Below are 20,970 nucleotides of genomic sequence, written 5' to 3' on the forward strand. Positions count from 1 at the left end.
CCCATTCAGTGTCCTGTCAGTGTGGGATAATGTTCAGGGCTGGCAGAGACGTGACTATCTGCCCTGTCTCAGAATACGCTCCGGCCTCACAGGCCACGCTGAGTGACCATGAAACATTACTTTGCACAGATACAACATATCGCAGAGCAATCTATGCAGCAATGCCATACAGTGCGGCGGTGAAGAGGTTAACCCCGGCGGCCGTGCCAGCAACGCCTTCACTCCCACACAGGATGTTTCAGTTCACATGACCCAACGGACGAGAAGGTTAGGGACACACATGGAAACCATATCCAGCGCTAAAGAGAAGATAGCGAAGATAGCAGGCATGTGCATTACAGGCTCATCGTACAGCACGTCACCCCATGCAGGGACTGTCTCACAAGACATGTTTCATAGCTCAGTGAGACACTGACTGGCACTGAGTGTGAAGCAGGGGAACCTGGGAGAAGGAGCGGCTCAGTGAGACACTGACTGGCACCGAGTGTGAAGCAGGGGGACCTGGGAGAAGGAGCGGCTCAGTGAGTAAAGACACTGACTGGCACTGAGTGTGAAGCAGGGGAACCTGGGAGAAGGAGCGGCTCAGTGAGTACAGACACTGACTGGCAATGAGTGTGAAGCAGGGGGACCTGGGAGAGGGAGCGGCTCAGTGAGACACTGACTGGCACTGAGTGTGAAGCAGGGGAACCTGGGAGAAGGAGCGGCTCAGTGAGTAAAGACACTGACTGGCACTGAGTGTGAAGCAGGGGAACCTGGGAGAAGGAGCGGCTCAGTGAGTACAGACACTGACTGGCACTGAGTGTGACGCAGGGGAACCTGGGAGAAGGAGCGGCTCAGTGAGACACTGACTGGCACTGAGTGTGAAGCAGGGGAACCTGGGAGAAGGAGCGGCTCAGTGAGTAAAGACACTGACTGGCACTGAGTGTGAAGCAGGGGAACCTGGGAGAAGGAGCGGCTCAGTGAGTACAGACACTGACTGGCAATGAGTGTGAAGCAGGGGGACCTGGGAGAGGGAGCGGCTCAGTGAGACACTGACTGGCACTGAGTGTGAAGCAGGGGAACCTGGGAGAAGGAGAGGCTCAGTGAGACACTGACTGGCACTGAGTGTGAAGCAGGGGAACCTGGGAGAAGCAGCGGCTCAGTGAGTACAGACACTGACTGGCACTGAGTGTGAAGCAGGAGAACCTGGGAGTAGGAGCGGCTCAGTGAGTAAAGACACTGACTGGCACTGAGTGTGAAGCAGGGGGACCTGGGAGAGGGAGCGGCTCAGTGAGACACTGACTGGCACAGAGTGTGAAGCAGGGGAACCTGGGAGAAGGAGAGGCTCAGTGAGACACTGACTGGCACTGAGTGTGAAGCAGGGGACCTGGGAGAAGGAGCGGCTCAGTGAGTAAAGACACTGACTGGCACTGAGTGTGAAGCAGGGGAACCTGGGAGAAGCAGCGGCTCAGTGAGTACAGACACTGACTGGCACTGAGTGTGAAGCAGGAGAACCTGGGAGAAGGAGCGGCTCAGTGAGTAAAGACACTGACTGGCACTGAGTGTGAAGCAGGGGAACCTGGGAGAAGGATCGGCTCAGTGAGTACAGACACTGACTGGCACCGAGTGTGAAGCAGGGGAGCCTGGGAGAAGGAGCAGCTCAGTGAGTAAAGACACTGACTGGCACCGAGTGTGAAGCAGGGGAACCTGGGAGAAGGAGCGGCTCAGTGAGTACAGACACTGACTGGCACTGAGTGTGAAGCAGGGGAGCCTGGGAGAAGGAGCGGCTCAGTGAGACACTGACTGGCACTGAGTGTGAAGCAGGGGAACCTGGGAGAAGGAGCGGCTCAGTGAGACACTGACTGGCACTGAGTGTGAAGCAGGGGAACCTGGGAGAAGGAGCGGCTCAGTGAGTAACGACACTGACTGGCACCGAGTGTGAAGCAGGGGAACCTGGGAGAAGGAGCAGCTCAGTGAGACACTGACTGGCACTGAGTGTGAAGCAGGGGAGCCTGGGAGAAGGAGCGGCTCAGTGAGACACTGACAGGCACTGAGTGTGAAGCAGGGGAGCCTGGGAGAAGGAGCGGCTCAGTGAGACAGTGACTGGCACTGAGTGTGAAGCAGGGGACCTGGGAGAAGGAGCGGCTCAGTGAGTAAAGACACTGACTGGCACTGAGTGTGAAGCAGGAGAACCTGGGAGAAGGAGAGGCTCAGTGAGTAAAGACACTGACTGGCACTGAGTGTGAAGCAGGGGAACCTGGGAGAAAGAGCGGCTCAGTGAGACACTGACTGGCACTGAGTGTGAAGCAGGGGAACCTGGGAGAAGGAGCGGCTCAGTGAGTAAAGACACTGACTGGCACTGAGTGTGAAGCAGGGGATCCTGGGAGAAGGAGCGGCTCAGTGAGTACAGACACTGACTGGCACTGAGTGTGAAGCAGGGGATCCTGGGAGAAGGAGCGGCTCAGTGAGTAAAGACACTGACTGGCACTGAGTGTGAAGCAGGGGATCCTGGGAGAAGGAGCGGCTCAGTGAGTACAGACACTGACTGGCACCGAGTGTGAAGCAGGGGAACCTGGGAGAAGGAGCGGCTCAGTGAGTAAAGACACTGACTGGCACTGAGTGTGAAGCAGGGGAACCTGGGAGAAGGAGCGGCTCAGTGAGACACTGACTGGCACTGAGTGTGAAGCAGGGGAACCTGGGAGAAGGAGCGGCTCAGTGAGACACTGACTGGCACTGAGTGTGAAGCAGGGGAACCTGGGAGAAGGAGCGGCTCAGTGAGACACTGACTGGCACTGAGTGTGAAGCAGGGGACCTGGGAGAAGGAGCGGCTCAGTGAGTAAAGACACTGACTGGCACTGAGTGTGAAGCAGGGGAACCTGGGAGAAGCAGCGGCTCAGTGAGTACAGACACTGACTGGCACTGAGTGTGAAGCAGGAGAACCTGGGAGAAGGAGCGGCTCAGTGAGTAAAGACACTGACTGGCACTGAGTGTGAAGCAGGGGAACCTGGGAGAAGGATCGGCTCAGTGAGTACAGACACTGACTGGCACCGAGTGTGAAGCAGGGGAGCCTGGGAGAAGGAGCAGCTCAGTGAGTAAAGACACTGACTGGCACCGAGTGTGAAGCAGGGGAACCTGGGAGAAGGAGCGGCTCAGTGAGTACAGACACTGACTGGCACTGAGTGTGAAGCAGGGGAGCCTGGGAGAAGGAGCGGCTCAGTGAGACACTGACTGGCACTGAGTGTGAAGCAGGGGAACCTGGGAGAAGGAGCGGCTCAGTGAGACACTGACTGGCACTGAGTGTGAAGCAGGGGAACCTGGGAGAAGGAGCGGCTCAGTGAGTAACGACACTGACTGGCACCGAGTGTGAAGCAGGGGAACCTGGGAGAAGGAGCAGCTCAGTGAGACACTGACTGGCACTGAGTGTGAAGCAGGGGAGCCTGGGAGAAGGAGCGGCTCAGTGAGACACTGACAGGCACTGAGTGTGAAGCAGGGGAGCCTGGGAGAAGGAGCGGCTCAGTGAGACAGTGACTGGCACTGAGTGTGAAGCAGGGGACCTGGGAGAAGGAGCGGCTCAGTGAGTAAAGACACTGACTGGCACTGAGTGTGAAGCAGGAGAACCTGGGAGAAGGAGAGGCTCAGTGAGTAAAGACACTGACTGGCACTGAGTGTGAAGCAGGGGAACCTGGGAGAAAGAGCGGCTCAGTGAGACACTGACTGGCACTGAGTGTGAAGCAGGGGAACCTGGGAGAAGGAGCGGCTCAGTGAGTAAAGACACTGACTGGCACTGAGTGTGAAGCAGGGGATCCTGGGAGAAGGAGCGGCTCAGTGAGTACAGACACTGACTGGCACTGAGTGTGAAGCAGGGGATCCTGGGAGAAGGAGCGGCTCAGTGAGTAAAGACACTGACTGGCACTGAGTGTGAAGCAGGGGATCCTGGGAGAAGGAGCGGCTCAGTGAGTACAGACACTGACTGGCACCGAGTGTGAAGCAGGGGAACCTGGGAGAAGGAGCGGCTCAGTGAGTAAAGACACTGACTGGCACTGAGTGTGAAGCAGGGGAACCTGGGAGAAGGAGCGGCTCAGTGAGACACTGACTGGCACTGAGTGTGAAGCAGGGGAACCTGGGAGAAGGAGCGGCTCAGTGAGACACTGACTGGCACTGAGTGTGAAGCAGGGGAACCTGGGAGAAGGAGCGGCTCAGTGAGACACTGACTGGCACTGAGTGTGAAGCAGGGGAGCCTGGGAGAAGGAGCGGCTCAGTGAGTACAGACACTGACTGGCACTGAGTATGAAGCAGGGAACCTGGGAGAAAGAGCGGCTCAGTGAGTAAAGACACTGACTGGCACTGAGTGTGAAGCAGGGGAACCTGGGAGAAGGAGCGGCTCAGTGAGTAAAGACACTGACTGGCACTGAGTGTGAAGCAGGGGAGCCTGGGAGATGGAGCGGCTCAGTGAGACACTGACTGGCACTGAGTGTGAAGCAGGGGAGCCTGGGAGAAGGAGCGGCTCAGTGAGACACTGACTGGCACTGAGTGTGAAGCAGGGGAGCCTGGGAGAAGGAGCGGCTCAGTGAGTAAAGACAGTGACTGGCACTGAGTGTGAAGCAGGGGAGCCTGGGAGAAGGAGCGGCTCAGTGAGTAAAGACACTGACTGGCACTGAGTGTGATGCAGGGGAGCCTGGGAGAAGGAGCGGCTCAGTGAGTAAAGACACTGACTGGCACTGAGTGTGAAGCAGGAGAACCTGGGAGAAGGAGCGGCTCAGTGAGTACAGACACTGACTGGCACCGAGTGTGAAGCAGGGGAGCCTGGGAGAAGGAGCGGCTCAGTGAGACACTGACTGGCACTGAGTGTGAAGCAGGGGAACCTGGGAGAAGGAGCGGCTCAGTGAGACACTGACTGGCACTGAGTGTGAAGCAGGGGGACCTGGGAGAAGGAGCGGCTCAGTGAGACACTGACTGGCACTGAGTGTGAAGCAGGGGAACCTGGGAGAAGGAGCGGCTCAGTGAGTAACGACACTGACTGGCACTGAGTGTGAAGCAGGGGAACCTGGGAGAAGGAGCGGCTCAGTGAGACACTGACTGGCACTGAGTGTGAAGCAGGGGAACCTGGGAGAAGGAGCAGCTCAGGGAGTAAAGACACTGACTGGCACTGAGTGTGAAGCAGGGGAACCTGGTAGAAGGAGCGGCTCAGTGAGTAAAGACACTGACTGGCACTGAGTGTGACGCAGGGGAACCTGGGAGAAGGAGCGGCTCAGTGAGTAAAGACACTGACTGGCACTGAGTGTGACGCAGGGGAACCTGGGAGAAGGAGCGGCTCAGTGAGTAAAGACACTGACTGGCACTGAGTGTGAAGCAGGGGATCCTGGGAGAAGGAGCGGCTCAGTGAGACACTGACTGGCACTGAGTGTGAAGCAGGGGAACCTGGGAGAAGGAGCGGCTCAGTGAGACACTGACTGGCACAGAGTGTGAAGCAGGGGAACCTGGGAGACGGAGCGGCTCAGTGAGTAAAGACACTGAGTGGCACTGAGTGTGAAGCAGGGGAACCTGGGAGAAGGAGCGGCTCAGTGAGTAAAGACACTGACTGGCACTGAGTGTGAAGCAGGGGAACCTGGGAGAAGGAGCGGCTCAGTGAGTAAAGACACTGACTGGCACTGAGTGTGAAGCAGGGGAGCCTGGCAGAAGGAGCGGCTCAGTGAGTAAAGACAGTGACTGGCACTGAGTGTGAAGCAGGGGAGCCTGGGAGAAGGAGCGGCTCAGTGAGTAAAGACACTGACTGGCACTGAGTGTGAAGCAGGGGAACCTGGGAGAAGGAGCGGCTCAGTGAGTAAAGACACTGACTGGCACTGAGTGTGATGCAGGGGAGCCTGGGAGAAGGAGCGGCTCAGTGAGTAAAGACACTGACTGGCACTGAGTGTGAAGCAGGGGAACCTGGGAGAAGGAGCGGCTCAGGGAGTAAAGACACTGACTGGCACTGAGTGTGAAGCAGGGGAACCTGGGAGAAGGAGCGGCTCAGTGAGACACTGACTGGCACTGAGTGTGAAGCAGGGGAGCCTGGGAGAAGGAGCGGCTCAGTGAGACACTGACTGGCACTGAGTGTGAAGCAGGGGACCTGGGAGAAGGTGCGGCTCAGTGAGTAAAGACACTGACTGGCACTGAGTGTGAAGCAGGGGAACCTGGGAGAAGGAGCGGCTCAGTGAGACACTGACTGGCACTGAGTGTGAAGCAGGGGAACCTGGGAGAAGGAGCGGCTCAGTGAGACACTGACTGGCACTGACTCCAGGGGAATGAACCCGGGGTCGGCTCCTTGTGACCTTGGGCAAGTAACTTTATCTCCCACCAACAACATAGATTGTAAGCTGTACAGGGCAGGGACAGTGTCTGCAAAATGTCTCTGTAAAGCGCTACGTAAAACTAGCAGCGCTATACAAAACATGCTATTATTATTAATATTATTATAAGCTGCACGTTGGCTGCCACTGCATACACCACACACACACACACACACACACACACACACACACACACACACACACACACACACACACACACACACACACACACACACACACACACACACACACACACACTCCATGCTGCTCTTATACCGGGCTTGTTAAAGCGCCACGACGTGCACAATGATTGCAGTCCCGTCTTAAGGAGTTTCAGCCATATTTGCATGGGCCTTGGAAAAATAATTTCACATCAAGGTTTCCGTGGAATTGCAAAGTGCTGGAGGATGTGACAGTGGGGTAGGACTAGGACAAGGGTGGGCAACTTCGGTCCTCAAGGGCCGTCAGGTTTTCAGGATATCCCTGCTTCAGCACAGGTGGCTCAGTCAAAGACTTCCCCACCTGTGCTGAAGCAGGGATATCCTGAATACCTGGCCGGTTGGTGGCTCTTGAGGACTGGAGTTGCCCGCCCCTGAGCTGGGAGGTAACAGGACAATAAAGGCAATTACTAAAAGACAAAATCAGTCTGAGCCTACGTGGGACCCGGGCTTTAACGTGGCACTGGGACGTGGCCTGATCTGTAGCACAGGCATGAAGCTGGTTCGAGTTCTCCGCTTACTTTCTGTTGTGGCCGCGGAAGGCGGATTACTCCGTGGCTTCTTACTTTTCTTTATGCCCTTGGAACCGGAGGTATCTACAAGATAATGACACAATATCAGTGATAAAGTCTGCACACAATGTGGTTACACAATATCCATTACAGCAGGACTGAGCAACCCCAGCCATCAAGACTCCTCGTCCGGATGTAAGGATATCCCTGCTTCAGCACAGGTGGCTCAATCAGTGGTTCAGCTGAAGAGCCTGGTTCAGCACAGGTGGCTCAATCAGTGGCTCAGTCAAACACTGCACCACCTGTGCTGAAGCAGGAATATCCTGAAAACTTGACCTGTTGGGGGACGTGGGAACGCCTCCATTACAGAAATAATGGCCACAGTATCGGAGCTGCAGAATGACCCTTAAATAAGCCCTTGCACAGTTTAACAAGGAGGGGACACACAGCATTACCAGCGAGGGGTGGCAGTGGGTACAAGTGACAGCTGGGCACGCACTGAATGATAAAGCTATCCTCTCTAATCCTCACCCTGAGGCCTGGCAGCAGTACCCGAGCGAGGCGTCTATGTCACACTGTGTAACACTAACTCCAACCCCGGCTGAATTCTGTCGGAGCCCGAGCGGTGACATCAAGGGATCCAAATATCCTGATGGTAACAATCCCAAACTCTTTTAGCGGGCTATTCATTCAACTGCAATAGTTCCGATCGGGGTACGATCACATGGAAACTCCTATTGACTTAAATGGGGGTCGCTTGCTGAGCATTAAGGGTGCAATTGTTTCACCCCAAAATTGAACAACTTTTGCTTTGACACATATGCGCCATTAAGAGGGATAGCGCCACGGACCCTCAGTTTGGGTTTGTAATCTTGCTTTTTCCAATTGGCGCAAATCTCTTGGGAGTGGAGGTAACGTCACCTGAGACCTGTCGGATTTATCTGATGCAAAGAGAGGAAATCTGCAACAGTCCATATATCAGAACATGCCCTCTGCGCCCTCCTCCCATCCTACACCGCTGCCTAACTCTCCTCCTGCCTTCCTTTTCCGCTGTCTCAGAGGAGGATGTGTCGCTGTTGATCTCCTCTTCTCCCTCTACCACTTGCCCTCTTGACCCCATTCCCTCCCATCTCCTAAAACCTCTTGTTCCTACTATAATCCCTATGCTCACACATATTTTTAACTCCTCCCTCTGCTCTGGAACCTTTCCATTCTGCTTTAAACATGCAACATTTATACCATTACTCAAAACCTGCAAGCTTGACCCTACCTGTCTTTCTAACTATCGACCTGTCTCCCTTTTGCCTCTAAACTCCTTGAACGTCTTGTGTTCTCTCACTTGTCCACTTTGCAAACACCTATTCTCTCCTAGACCCTCTACAGTCTGGCTTCTGCACTGCTCACTCCACTGAAACAGCCCTCACTAAAATAAGTAATGACCTCCATGCTGCCAAAGACAGAGGTCATTACACTCTGCTCATATTACTTTACCTGTCTGCAGCATTTGACACCGTGGACCACCCTCTTCTCCTTCACATTCTCCATACTCTTGGCATTCGGAACAAAGTTCTATCCTGGATCTCATCCTACCTCTCCCATCGTACTTTCAGTGTCTCTTCTGCTAACATCTCCTCCTCTATTGATCTCTCTGTGGGGGTACCCCAGGGCTCTGTCCTGGGACCTCTTCTCTTTTCTCTGTACACACTCTCTCTAGGTGACCTAATTACATCCCTTGGATTTAAATATCACCTCTATGCTGATGACACACAAATTTACTTTTCTACCCCTGACCTTACACCTGCTGTACAGACCAAAGTGTCTGAATGTCTCTCTGCGATATCATCCTGGATGGCCCTTCGCCGACTTAAACTTAACATGGCAAAAACAGAGCTCCTTATACTCCCTCCCAAACCTGGCCCTACTACCTCCTTCCACATTACTGTTAGAAGTTCAGTCATTCACCCAGTAGCCCAAGCACGCTGCCTAGGGGTCACACTCTATTCCTCTCTCACGTTCTCCTCTCACATTCAAAACATTTCTAAAACCTGTCGCTTTTTCTTCCGCAATATTACAAATATACACCCTTTCTTTTGTTGCTAGACAGCTAAAACTCTGACAAGCCCTCATTCTCTGATTACTGTAACCTCCTGCTGTCCGGCCTTCTGCCTCTCACCTGTCTCCCCTACAATCTATCCTAAACGCTGCTGCCAGAATCACTCTGCTACATATAGTTACATAGTTACATAGTAGATGAGGTTGAAAAAAGACGTACGTCCATCAAGTTCAACCTATGCTAAATTTAGACAACAGATACTTTATTCTATATTTATACAGGCAGTCCTCGGTTATCCGACACAATGCGTTACTCAAAATGGCGTTGTAAAGCGAAACGTTGTAAAGCGAAACACGTTTTCCCATAGGAACACTGTTTAAATGAAAGGTTCCGTTCCTGAAGGCATTTTTAACACTAAAATACACCAAATATTTTATGCAAGCAATAAGATATGCAGCACACACATAAATTATATAGTGTATATACTGTATTATATATATAATATAACATAATAAATAATATATTATATAGTATAATATAATACAGTATAATATTATAATATTAATATTATATATATATATTATTATATATATACGCTCCTACGACGCATTGCAAGCTCTTTCCTAAATCTGTCTCAGCGTCTCCCCTGCTGAATCCCTCTCCTGGCTTCCTATCAAATCCCGCATCTCACACTCAATTCTCCTCCTCACTTTTAAAGCTTTACACTCTTCTGCCCTAATTACTCGTTATGCACCATCCCGACTTTTGCGTTCTGCTCAAGGATGTCTTCTCTCTACCCCCTTTGTATCTAAAGCCCTCTCCCGCCTTATACCTTTCTCACTGACTGCCCCACACCTCTGGAATGCCCTTCCCCTCAAAAACCGACTAGCAAACGATCCCCCTCACCCTCCAACCCTCCAACCACGCCCTCTCTAACCCCCCCAATCTAACCCCTCTAACCTTTCCCCCGCTAACCCCTCCAACCTCTCCCCATCTAACCTCTCCCCCTCACCCTCTAACCCCTCCATTCACGCCCTCTCTAACTTCTCCCCATCTAACCCCTCCAAACTCACCCCCTCCAATCTCTCCCCATCTAAGCCCTCACCATCTAACCCCTCCAACCTGTTCCGCTCTAACCCCTCCAACCTCTCCCCCTCACCCTCTAACCCCTCCATCCACGCCCTCTCTAACCTCTCCCCTCTAACCCCTCCAACCTCTCCCCCTCACCCTCTAACCCCTCCAACCACGCCCTCTCTAACTTCTCCCCATCTAACCCCTCCAAACTCACCCCCTCCAACCTCTCCCCATCTAACCCCTCACCATCTAACCCCTCCAACCTGTTCCCCATCTAACCCCTCCAACCTCATTAAATATTTTTATTATGATTTGATTAAATATATATATATATTTAGGGTGGCGGGGCGGAGGTTTGCATTGTGTCTGCTACTGATGCTCAAAACAATAGAGGCAGTTCACAGATACAAATGCCTGTAGCTGTTTCAACACAAACCGTCCCGTATCAGTTAAAGAAGCCGAGAAGCAGCCGGGGATTAGTCAGCTGCAGCAGGCCCCGCGCGGCCCATGTGCAGGACGCTCTGTATCCAGGCTTCAGTTTCACGTGTGCTTTTCATAGAGAGTATTCCCCAGGGAGCCCCAGGGCTGATCTGGGCAGCGTTCAGTGGGGGGTGTTAGTTAAAGGGCTGGGAGCAGTCACTTACCTTCTACAAACACGTTACAAGTGCAGCCAGCTTGGCCGAATGAGTTCTCCGCTATACACTGGTAACGGCCTTCATCTTCTGGGAAGGTTTTCTCAATGGTGAGGGAGCACAGGGACCCTGAGGAAGACAAGAATCAGGATGAAGGTCAGATGTCCAAGAACCAAGGTGTAAGGCAGGCGGTTATCAACTCCAGTTCCCAAGCTCCCCCTCCCCCCCAACAGGTCAGGTTTTCAGGATATCCCTGCTTCAGCACAGGTGGCTCAATCAGTGGCTCAGTCGTCGACTGAGGGCTGAACATGGGAACCCCTGGTGTAAGGGTAACAGGGAGGGAGAGTCGTGGATTCCAAATAAAAAAGCATATGCTCATATGATAACGAGATGCATTCAGAGGCGTTTGTAATTCATTCATTATTTTTCTCTCCTGGTGGGGAGAAACCCCTCGCAGAAAAACACTGTACCCGTCTCAAGACTCCTGCTGGGGGGGCTGGGTGTGGGTGAAAGATTCCCGCTGGGGGGGCTGGGTGTGGGTGGAAGACTCCCGCTGGGGGGGCTGGGTGTGGGTGGTAGACTTTCCGCTGGGAGGGCTGGGTGTGGGTGGAAGACTCCCACTGGGGGGGCTGGGTGTGGGTGGAAGACTCCCACTGGGGGGGCTGGGTGTGGGTGGAAGACTCCCACTGGGGGAGCTGGGTGTGGATGGAAGACTCCCGCTGGGGGGGCTGGGTGTGGGTTGAAGACTTCCACTGGGGGGGCAGGGTGTGGGTGGAAGACTTCTGCTGGGGGGGCTGGGTGTGGGTGGAAGACTCCCACTGGGGGGGCTGGGTGTGGGTGGAAGATTCCCGCTGGGGGGGCTGGGTGTGGGTGGAAGACTCCCATTGGGGGGGCTGGGTGTGGGTGGAAGACTCCCGTTGGGGGGGCTGGGTGTGGGTGGAAGACTCCCGCTGGGGGGGCTGGGTGTGGGTGGAAGACTCCCACTGGGGGGGCTGGGTGTGGATGGAAGACTCCCGCTGGGGGGGCTGGGTGTGGGTGGAAGACTCCTGCTGGGGGGGCTGGGTGTGGATGGAAGGCTTCCACTGGGGGGACTGGGTGTGGATGGAAGACTCCCGCTGGGGGAGCTGGGTGTGGGTGGAAGACTCCCGCTGGGGGGGGGGGGGGCTGGATGTGGGTGGAAGACTCCCGCTAGGGGAGCTGAGTGTGGGTGGAAGACTCCCGCTGGGGGAGCCGGGTGTGGGTGGAAGACTCCCGCTGGGGGAGCCGGGTGTGGGTGGAAGACTTCCGCTGGGGGAGCTGGGTGTGGATGGAAGACTTCCGCTGGGGGGGCTGGGTGTGGGTGGAAGACTTCCGCTGGGGGAGCTGGGTGTGGGTGGAAGACTTCCGCTGGGGGAGCCGGGTGTGGGTGGAAGACTTCCGCTGGGTGGGCTGGGTGTGGGTGGAAGACTCCCACTAGGGGAGCTGGGTGTGGATGGAAGACTTCCGCTGGGGGGGCTGGGTGTGGGTGGAAGACTTCCGCTGGGGGAGCTGGGTGTGGGTGGAAGACTTCCGCTGGGGGAGCTGGGTGTGGGTGGAAGACTCCCGCTGGGGGAGCTGGGTGTGGGTGGAAGGCTTCCGCTGGGGGGGCTGGGTGTGGGTGGAAGACTCCCGCTGGGGGGGCTGGGTGTGGGTGGAAGACTCCCGCTGGGGGAGCTGGGTGTGGATGGAAGACTCCCGCTGGGGGGGCTGGGTGTGGGTGGAAGGCTTCCGCTGGGGGGGCTGGGTGTGGGTGGAAGACTCCCGCTGGGGGAGCTGGGTGTGGGTGGAAGACTCCCGCTGGGGGGGCTGGGTGTGGGTGGAAGGCTTCCGCTGGGGGGGCTGGGTGTGGGTGGAAGACTCCTGCTGGGGGGGCTAGGTGTGGGTGGAAGACTCCTGCTGGGGGAGCTGGGTGTGGGTGGAAGACTCCCGCTGGGGGAGCTGGGTGTGGGTGGAAGACTCTCGCTGGGGGAGCTGGGTGTGGATGGAAGACTCCCGCTGGGGGGGGGGGGGGCTGGATGTGGGTGGAAGACTCCCGCTAGGGGAGCTGGGTGTGGGTGGAAGACTCCCGCTGGGGGAGCCGGGTGTGGGTGGAAGACTCCCGCTGGGGGAGCTGGGTGTGGGTGGAAGACTCCCGCTGGGGGAGCTGGGTGTGGGTGGAAGACTCCCGCTAGGGGAGCTGGGTGTGGATGGAAGACTTCCGCTGGGGGGGCTGGGTGTGGGTGGAAGACTTCCGCTGGGGGAGCCGGGTGTGGGTGGAAGACTTCCGCTGGGTGGGCTGGGTGTGGGTGGAAGACTCCCGCTAGGGGAGCTGGGTGTGGATGGAAGACTTCCGCTGGGGGAGCTGGGTGTGGGTGGAAGACTCCCGCTGGGGGAGCTGGGTGTGGGTGGAAGACTCCCGCTGGGGGAGCTGGGTGTGGGTGGAAGACTCCCGCTGGGGGAGCTGGGTGTGGGTGGAAGGCTTCCGCTGGGGGGGCTGGGTGTGGGTGGAAGACTCCCGCTGGGGGAGCTGGTTGTGGGTGGAAGGCTTCCGCTGGGGGGGGCTGGGTGTGGGTGGAAGACTCCCGCTGGGGGGGCTGGGTGTGGGTGGAAGACTCCCGCTGGGGGAGCTGGGTGTGGATGGAAGACTCCCGCTGGGGGAGCTGGGTGTGGGTGGAAGGCTTCCGCTGGGGGGGCTGGGTGTGGGTGGAAGACTCCCGCTGGGGGGGCTGGGTGTGGGTGGAAGACTCCCGCCACGGGAGCTGGGTGTGGATGGAAGACTCCCGCTGGGGGAGCTGGGTGTGGATGGAAGACTCCCGCTGGGGGAGCTGGGTGTGGATGGAAGACTCCCGCTGGGGGAGCTGGGTGTGGGTGGAAGGCTTCCGCTGGGGGGGCTGGGTGTGGGTGGAAGACTCCCGCTGGGGGGGCTGGGTGTGGGTGGAAGACTCCCGCTGGGGGGGCTGGGTGTGGGTGGAAGACTCCCGCCACGGGAGCTGGGTGTGGGTGGAAGGCTTCCGCTGGGGGGGCTGGGTATGGGTGGAAGACTCCCGCTGGGGGGGCTGGGTGTGGGTGGAAGACTCCCGCTGGGGGGGATGGGTGTGGGTGGAAGGCTTTTGCTGCCAAAACGTTGCTCGGTTTTTCATTCTTATTAACTACTATAAGACTACATTGACGAGTGTCACCCAACCCAGGCCCAGCAGAGGACAGAAAAAACTATATTCTAACGCTACTTTCTTTAACTACGACGCCATAAATAAATTCTGCGCATTACTCAGACTGGACGGCAAAGTTCTACCTTTCTGTGCCCCGCGTACGCCGAAGATCTCCCGCAGGGTCGGATCGCTGCTTTATGGCAACATGTGATTTAATCTGGATTAGTGCGGACTGTTGCTGGGGCTGTAAAGCAAAGTGCTAAAACAGAAAAAATAGTGGCGCCCTTGCATCTATAAATAGTGATTAACACACATTAGAATGCAATAATTAAATTATACAATATAAATGAATACAACCGTATGGTGATAATGAAGGCTGAATATATTTCCAAAGTAAGAAGCAGGTAGAACAAGCGCATGAAAACGTCCACATGCACGAGGAATGGCTGCCTCTCCGCTTCAGGTGTCCGTGTTGGCACCTCAGTTCCACGATGCTTGTGGATTGATGGGATGTGCGGTGGCATCGTGGGAACTGAGGTGCCAACACGGACATCTGCCCTTACCAACAGCAGCATCTCGCGAGAGAGTCTGAGCAGATTACGGACAGAGGCACCTGGGCCACGGGTACGAGAGGTCTGACGGCATTAGGCGACTCCCAAGCAGACGGAGTTCCCACCTAGCCACCCAGCTGGTCTGAGTAGGAGACGGAGGAACACGCGTGCAGGACACCTGAAGCGGAGAGGCAGCCATTCCTCGTGCATGTGGACGTTTTCATGCGCTTGTTCTACCTGCTTCTTACTTTGGAAATATATTCAGCCTTCATTATCACCATACGGTTGTATTCATTTATATTGTATAATTTAATTATTGCATTCTAATGTGTGTTAATCACTATTTATAGATGCAAGGGCGCCACTATTTTTCTGTTTTTGTTCCTGACACTAACTCAGGGTGGTTAGTTTTGTAGCTGGCAGCCCCAATCACTTGGATATCACATACTATTGTTTTTGCGTGTTTATTATTATCACTTAATACTAGAATAGCGCTACACACAAACACAATCTTTTTTTCTATAGTAAAGCAAAGTGCTGCAAACATTCTATTAATAATAACTGTATTATTGTTATATTTGTGCCCACATCTTGAACCAAACGCCTGTGGTTGTATAACAGAATCCTGCAGCCGGTCTGCAAACCTCAATCCCTTACTGACCTCCACAAGCACAACGAATGCAAAACACAGAAAGATTAGTTACACCTATACAACCCGCAGAGTTACACCTATACAACCCGCAGAGTTACACCTATACAACCCGCAGTTACACCTATACAACCCGCAGAGTTACACCTATACAACCCGCAGTTACACCTATACAACCCGCAGAGTTACACCTATACAACCCGCAGAGTTATACCTATACAACCCGCAGAGTTACACCTATACAACCCGCAGAGTTACACCTATACAACCCGCAGAGTTACACCTATACAACCCGCAGAGTTACACCTATACAACCCGCAGAGCTACACTGAGCGCCCACCTTCCCATGCAGAGGCAGCAATAAGGGCGTGACCCAGGGGGGACACTTCCAGGCACTTTTGGGGTTATGAAGTAATGCAAGCTTAATATCAAGTACAACAGGGAGTGGCTAACGCCAGTCCTCAAGGGCCCCCAACAACTCAGGTTTTAGGGATATCCCAGCTTCAGCACAGGTGGGGCAGTCGAAGACTGAGCCACTGATTGAGCCACCTGTGCTGAAGCTGGAATATCATGAAAACCTGATCTGGGGGAAGAGCGAGAGAGCTGAGGGGGGAGGGGCGAGAGAGCTGAGGGGGGAGGGGCGAGAGCTGAGGGGGGAGGGGCGAGAGCTGATGGAGGGAAGAGAGAGAGAGCTGAGGGGGGAGAAGAGAGCTGAGGGGGGGAGGGGGGAGAAGAGAGCTGAGGGGGGGAGGGGGGAGAAGAGAGCTGAGGGGGGGGAGGGGGAGAAGAGAGCTGAGGGGGGGGAGGGGGAGAAGAGAGCTGAGGGGGGGGAGGGGGAGAAGAGAGCTGAGGGGGGGGAGGGGGAGAAGAGAGCTGAGGGGGGGGAGGGGGAGAAGAGAGCTGAGGGGGGGGGGGAGGGGGAGAAGAGAGCTGAGGGGGGGGGGGGGGAGGGGGAGAAGAGAGCTGAGGGGGGGGAGGGGGAGAAGAGAGCTGAGGGGGGGGAGGGGGAGAAGAGAGCTGAGGGGGGGGGAGGGGGAGAAGAGAGCTGAGGGGGGGGAGGGGGAGAAGAGAGCTGAGGGGGGGGAGGGGGAGAAGAGAGCTGAGGGGGGGGGGAGAGCGAGAGAGAGAGCTGAGGGTGGAAGAGAAAGAGAGCTGAGGGGGAAGAGAAAGAGAGCTGAGGGGGGAGGGGAGAGCTGAGGTGGGGAGAGCTGAGGGGGAGAAGAGAGAGTACTGGGGGGGGGAAGAGAGGGAGAGCTGAGGGTTATGGAGTGAGAGAGCTGAGGGGAAGTGAGAGAGCTGAGGGGAAGAGAGAGAGCGAGCTTGTGAGGGGGAGTTGATGATGAGGAGGAGGGGTAGAGCTGATGAGGAGGAGGAGAGGGAAAGCTGGTGAGGGGGAGATGATGATGAGGGGGAGAGCTGGTGAGGGGGATCTGATGAGGAGGTGGGATAACTGGTGAGGAGGAGTTGATGATGTGGGGGAGAGAGCTGGTGAGGGGGAGCTGATGATCGGGGGAGAGCTGGTGAGCGGGAGCTGATGAGGATGAGGAGGGGAGAGCTGGTGAGGTAGAGCTGATGAGAGGGAGAGCTGGTGGGGGTGAGCTGATGAGGAGGAGGGGGGATAGCTGGTGAGGAGGAGTTGATGATCGGGGGGAGAGCTGGTGAGTGAAAGCTTATGAGGATGAGGAGGGGAGAGCTGGTGAGGCAGAGCTGATGAGGAGGGGGAGAGCTGGTGGGGGTGAGCTGATGGTGAGGGAGAGCTAAGGAAGGGGGGAGCTGGTGAGGGGGAGCTGATGATGATGAGGGGGGAGAGCTGGTGAGGGGGAGCTGATGATTATGAGGGGGGAGAGCTGGTGAGGGGGAGCTTATGATGATGAGGGGGGGGAGCTGGTGTGAGGGAGCTGATGATTATGAGGGGGAGAGCTGGTGAGGGCGAGCTTATGATGATGAGGGGGGAGAGCTGGTGTGGGGGTGCTGATGATTATGAGGGGGAGAGCTGGTGAGGGGGAGCTTATGATGATGAGGGGGGAGAGCTAGTGTGGGGGAGCTGATGATTAGAGAGAGGATGGGAGAGGGAGAAAAAAAATTACAGTCAGTATTAATATTAATGGAGCCCTGAAAAGTTTTTTGCCCGGGGGCCGCCCATGTCTCGCTCCGCCACTGATACTGAGCATCCTTTGATTTCTATAGCAGATGTTATCTATCCTCCCCAGCAGTGCAAGATCTTTGTAACACTTTCCTATTTCCTGGCTGTGTGTAACATCTTAGTGTCACATATAAAGTGTCTGCGGAGTTCATTTTGGAGTTGAAATTGGAGGTGAACATTACAAGAAACTCTGCGCACTTTGCACTCTGCGCACTCTGCACTCCCACCAACAACAACTTTGCAACTGTGAGACATTCACTTTCTAAATGCTGTGATTATTTGTACACTTCCTATCCTCCAGTACCTGGTTTAGTCTCTCCTCCTGCACCTCACTATCCCCTGCCTCCTGCATCTCACTATGCCCTCCCTCCTGCACCTCACTATGCCCTCCCTCCTGCATCTCACTGTGCCCTCCCTCCTGCACCTCACTATGCCCTCCCTCCTGCATCTCACTATGCCCTCCCTCCTGCATCAAACTATGCCCTCCCTCCTGCACCTCACTATGCCCTCCCTCCTGCATCTCACTATGCCCTCCCTCCTGCATCTCACTGTGCCCTCTCTCTTGCACCTCACTATGCCCTCCCTCCTGCATCTCACTATGCCCTCCCTCCTGCATCTCACTATGCCCTCCCTCCTGCACCTCACTATGCCCTCCCTCCTGCATCTCACTATGCGCCTGTGACACGCTTCATATTGCACCGGGCTGTTTGAGGCTATTTGGGAAGTCGCCGGAATGAGAAAGTCCTGCTATGTTTCCTGCACACACTGCGATGCCTCACCCTAAGCTGTGTGGTGTTTCTCAACCAGGGCACCCTGGGGTGTGGAGACCCTCTGCCAAGGGTCCGTGGCCTCTGGGGAAACGCTCAGCTGGCGCGTTTCGCGCTGGAGACAGCGATCCGCCTCTACTCGCTCTCCTCTCTCAGCCTGGCACAGGGGAGAGGCGGGAGAGGTGGATCGCAGCCTCACCGGCGTGAGTGTGCCGTGTGTGATAGGGGAAGGTGAGGAGGGTGCGATGTGAGGAGGTTTGAGATAAAGGGTGAGTGTTCTGTGACAAGCGGGGGTGAATGTGGAGTGTGTTGAGAATAAGGGCGAGTATGAAGTGTGAGTGTGTAAGAAGGGAGTAAGTGTGGTGGGGTTGTGTATGTGAGGAGAGTGAGTGTGGAGACTTTGTCCGTGTGAGGAGGGTGAGTCGTGTGGTGTGTGAGAAGGGTGAGTGTGGCGTATGTACACGGGAGAAGGGTGAGTGTAATGTGTGTGGACGTGTGAGATGGGTGAGTGTAATGTGTGTGTACGTGTGAGAAGGGTGAGTGTAGGCATGTGAGATGGGTAAGTGTAAAGTGTGTGGATGTGTAAGATGGGTGAGTGTAATGTGTGTGGACGTGTGAGAAGGGTGAGTGTGGTGTGAGAAGGGTGAGGGTAGAGTGTGTGGGTGGGTGTGTGTGTGAGAAGGGCGATTGTGGTGTGTGTACGTGTGAGAAGGGTGAGTGTGGTGTGTGTACGTTTGAGAAGGGTGAGTGTGGTGTGTGTGTACGTGTGAGAAGGTTGAGTGCAGTGTGTGTGGGCGTGTGAGAAGGTTGAGTGCAGTGTGTGAGAAGGGTGAGTGTGGTGTGTGTACGTTTGAGAAGGGTGAGTGTAGTGTGTGTGTACGTGTGAGAAGGGTGAGTGTGGTGTGTGTACGTTTGAGAAGGGTGAGTGTAGTGTGTGTGTATGTGTGAGAAGGTTGAGTGCAGTGTATGGGGGCGTGTGAGAAGGGTGAGTGCAGTATGTGTGGGCGTGTGAGAAGGATGAGTGCAGTGTGTGTGGGCGTGTGAGTGAGAAGGTGAGTGCAGTGTGTGTGGGCGTGTGCGTGAGAAGGGTGAGTGCAGTGTGTGTGGGCATGTGAGAAGGGTGAGTGCAGTGTGTGTGGGCGTGTGAGAAGGGTGAGTGCAGTATGTGTGGGCGTGTGAGTGAGAAGGGTTTGCATGAGGTCTGATGAGCAGGGGTGTCCGTGCTCAGAATAATTGCAAATCACCGATTTATATCAGAGACTTTCTAGCAAATAAATTCATTTCTGAGTCTGTTCCAATGGTGCTTTTTGCAAAATGCAAACTCTATACATCTCGTACAGTGTGTTTCTCTGAGCAGCGCATGTATTTGTATTATACACAGAGCAGCGTGTGCACCTGTCTTATACGCAGAGCAGCGTGTGTATCTGTATTACAGTATACGCAGAGCAGCGTGTATCTGTATTATACGCAGAGCAGCGTGTGTATCTGTATTACTGTATACGCAGAGCAGCGTGTATATCTGTATTATACACAGAGCAGCGTGTATATCTGTATTATACACAGAGCAGCGTATATCTGAATTATACACAGAGCAGCGTGTATCTGTATTATACATAGAGCAGCGTTTGTATCTGTATTATACGCAGAACAGCACGTGTATTTGTATTATACGCAGAGCAGCACGTGTATCTGTATTATACACAGAGCAGTGTGTATCTGCATTATATGCAGAGCAGCGTGTATCTGTATTATATACAGAGCAGTGTGTGTATCTGTATTATACGCAGAGCAGCGTGTATATCTGTATTATACGCAGAGCAGTGTGTTTCTGCATTATACGAAGAGCAGCATGTGTATCTGTATTATACGCAGAGCAGCGTGGGTATCTGTATTATACACAGAGCAGCGTGTATCTGTATTATACACAGAGCAGCGTGTGTATCTGTATTATACGCAGAGCCGCGTGTGTATCTGTATTATACACAGAGCAGTGTGTATCTGTATTATACACAGAGCAGCGTGGGTATCTGTATTATAGACAGAGCAGCGTGTATCTGTATTATACGCAGAGCAGCGTGTATCTGTATTATACGCAGAGCAGTGTGTATCTGCATTATACGCAGAGCAGCGTGTGTATCTGTATTATACGCAGAGCAGCGTGTGTATCTGTATTTTTCACAGAGCAGCGTTTATCTGTATTATACGCAGAGCAGCGTGTATCTGTATTATACACAGAGCAGTGTGTGTCTGTATTATACACAGAGCAGTGTGTGTCTGTATTATACACAGAGCAGTGTGTGTCTGTATTATACACAGAGCAGTGTGTATCTGCATTATACACAGAGCAGTGTGTGTATCTGTATTATACGCAGAGCAGTGTGTATCTGTATTATACGCAGAGCATTGTGTATCTGTATTATACACAGAGCAGCGTGTGTATCTGTATTATACGCAGAGCCGCGTGTGTATCTGTATTATACACAGAGCAGTGTGTATCTGTATTATACACAGAGCAGCGTGGGTATCTGTATTATAGACAGAGCAGTGTGTATCTGTATTATACGCAGAGCAGCGTGTATCTGTATTATACGCAGAGCAGTGTGTATCTGCATTATACGCAGAGCAACGTGTGTATCTGTATTATACGCAGAGCAGCGTGTGTATCTGTATTTTTCACAGAGCAGTGTGTGTCTGTATTATACACAGAGCAGTGTGTGTCTGTATTATACACAGAGCAGTGTGTGTCTGTATTATACACAGAGCAGTGTGTATTTGCATTATACACAGAGCAGTGTGTGTATCTGTATTATACGCAGAGCAGTGTGTATCTGTATTATACGCAGAGCAGTGTGTATCTGTATTATACACAGAGCAGTGTGTATCTGCATTATACGCAGAGCAGCGTGTGTATCTGTATTAT

General features: G+C 54.3%; 1 protein-coding gene across 1 annotated transcript in view; it reads right to left on the minus strand.

Moving 5' to 3' along the window:
• MYLK (myosin light chain kinase) overlaps positions 1–20,970 on the minus strand; it is a 375,829-nt gene that overhangs the window by 88,966 nt on the left and 265,893 nt on the right. Inside the window, exons 18-19 of the mRNA XM_075609890.1 lie at positions 10,807–10,923; positions 7,045–7,119 (exon numbers count right to left, since the gene is read on the minus strand). Coding sequence (XP_075466005.1) covers positions 7,045–7,119; positions 10,807–10,923 — 192 coding nt within the window. The remainder of the gene's footprint in view (positions 1–7,044; positions 7,120–10,806; positions 10,924–20,970) is intronic.

This window comes from Ascaphus truei, chromosome 7 (genome assembly GCF_040206685.1).
Source record: "Ascaphus truei isolate aAscTru1 chromosome 7, aAscTru1.hap1, whole genome shotgun sequence".
Lineage (NCBI taxonomy): Eukaryota > Metazoa > Chordata > Amphibia > Anura > Ascaphidae > Ascaphus > Ascaphus truei.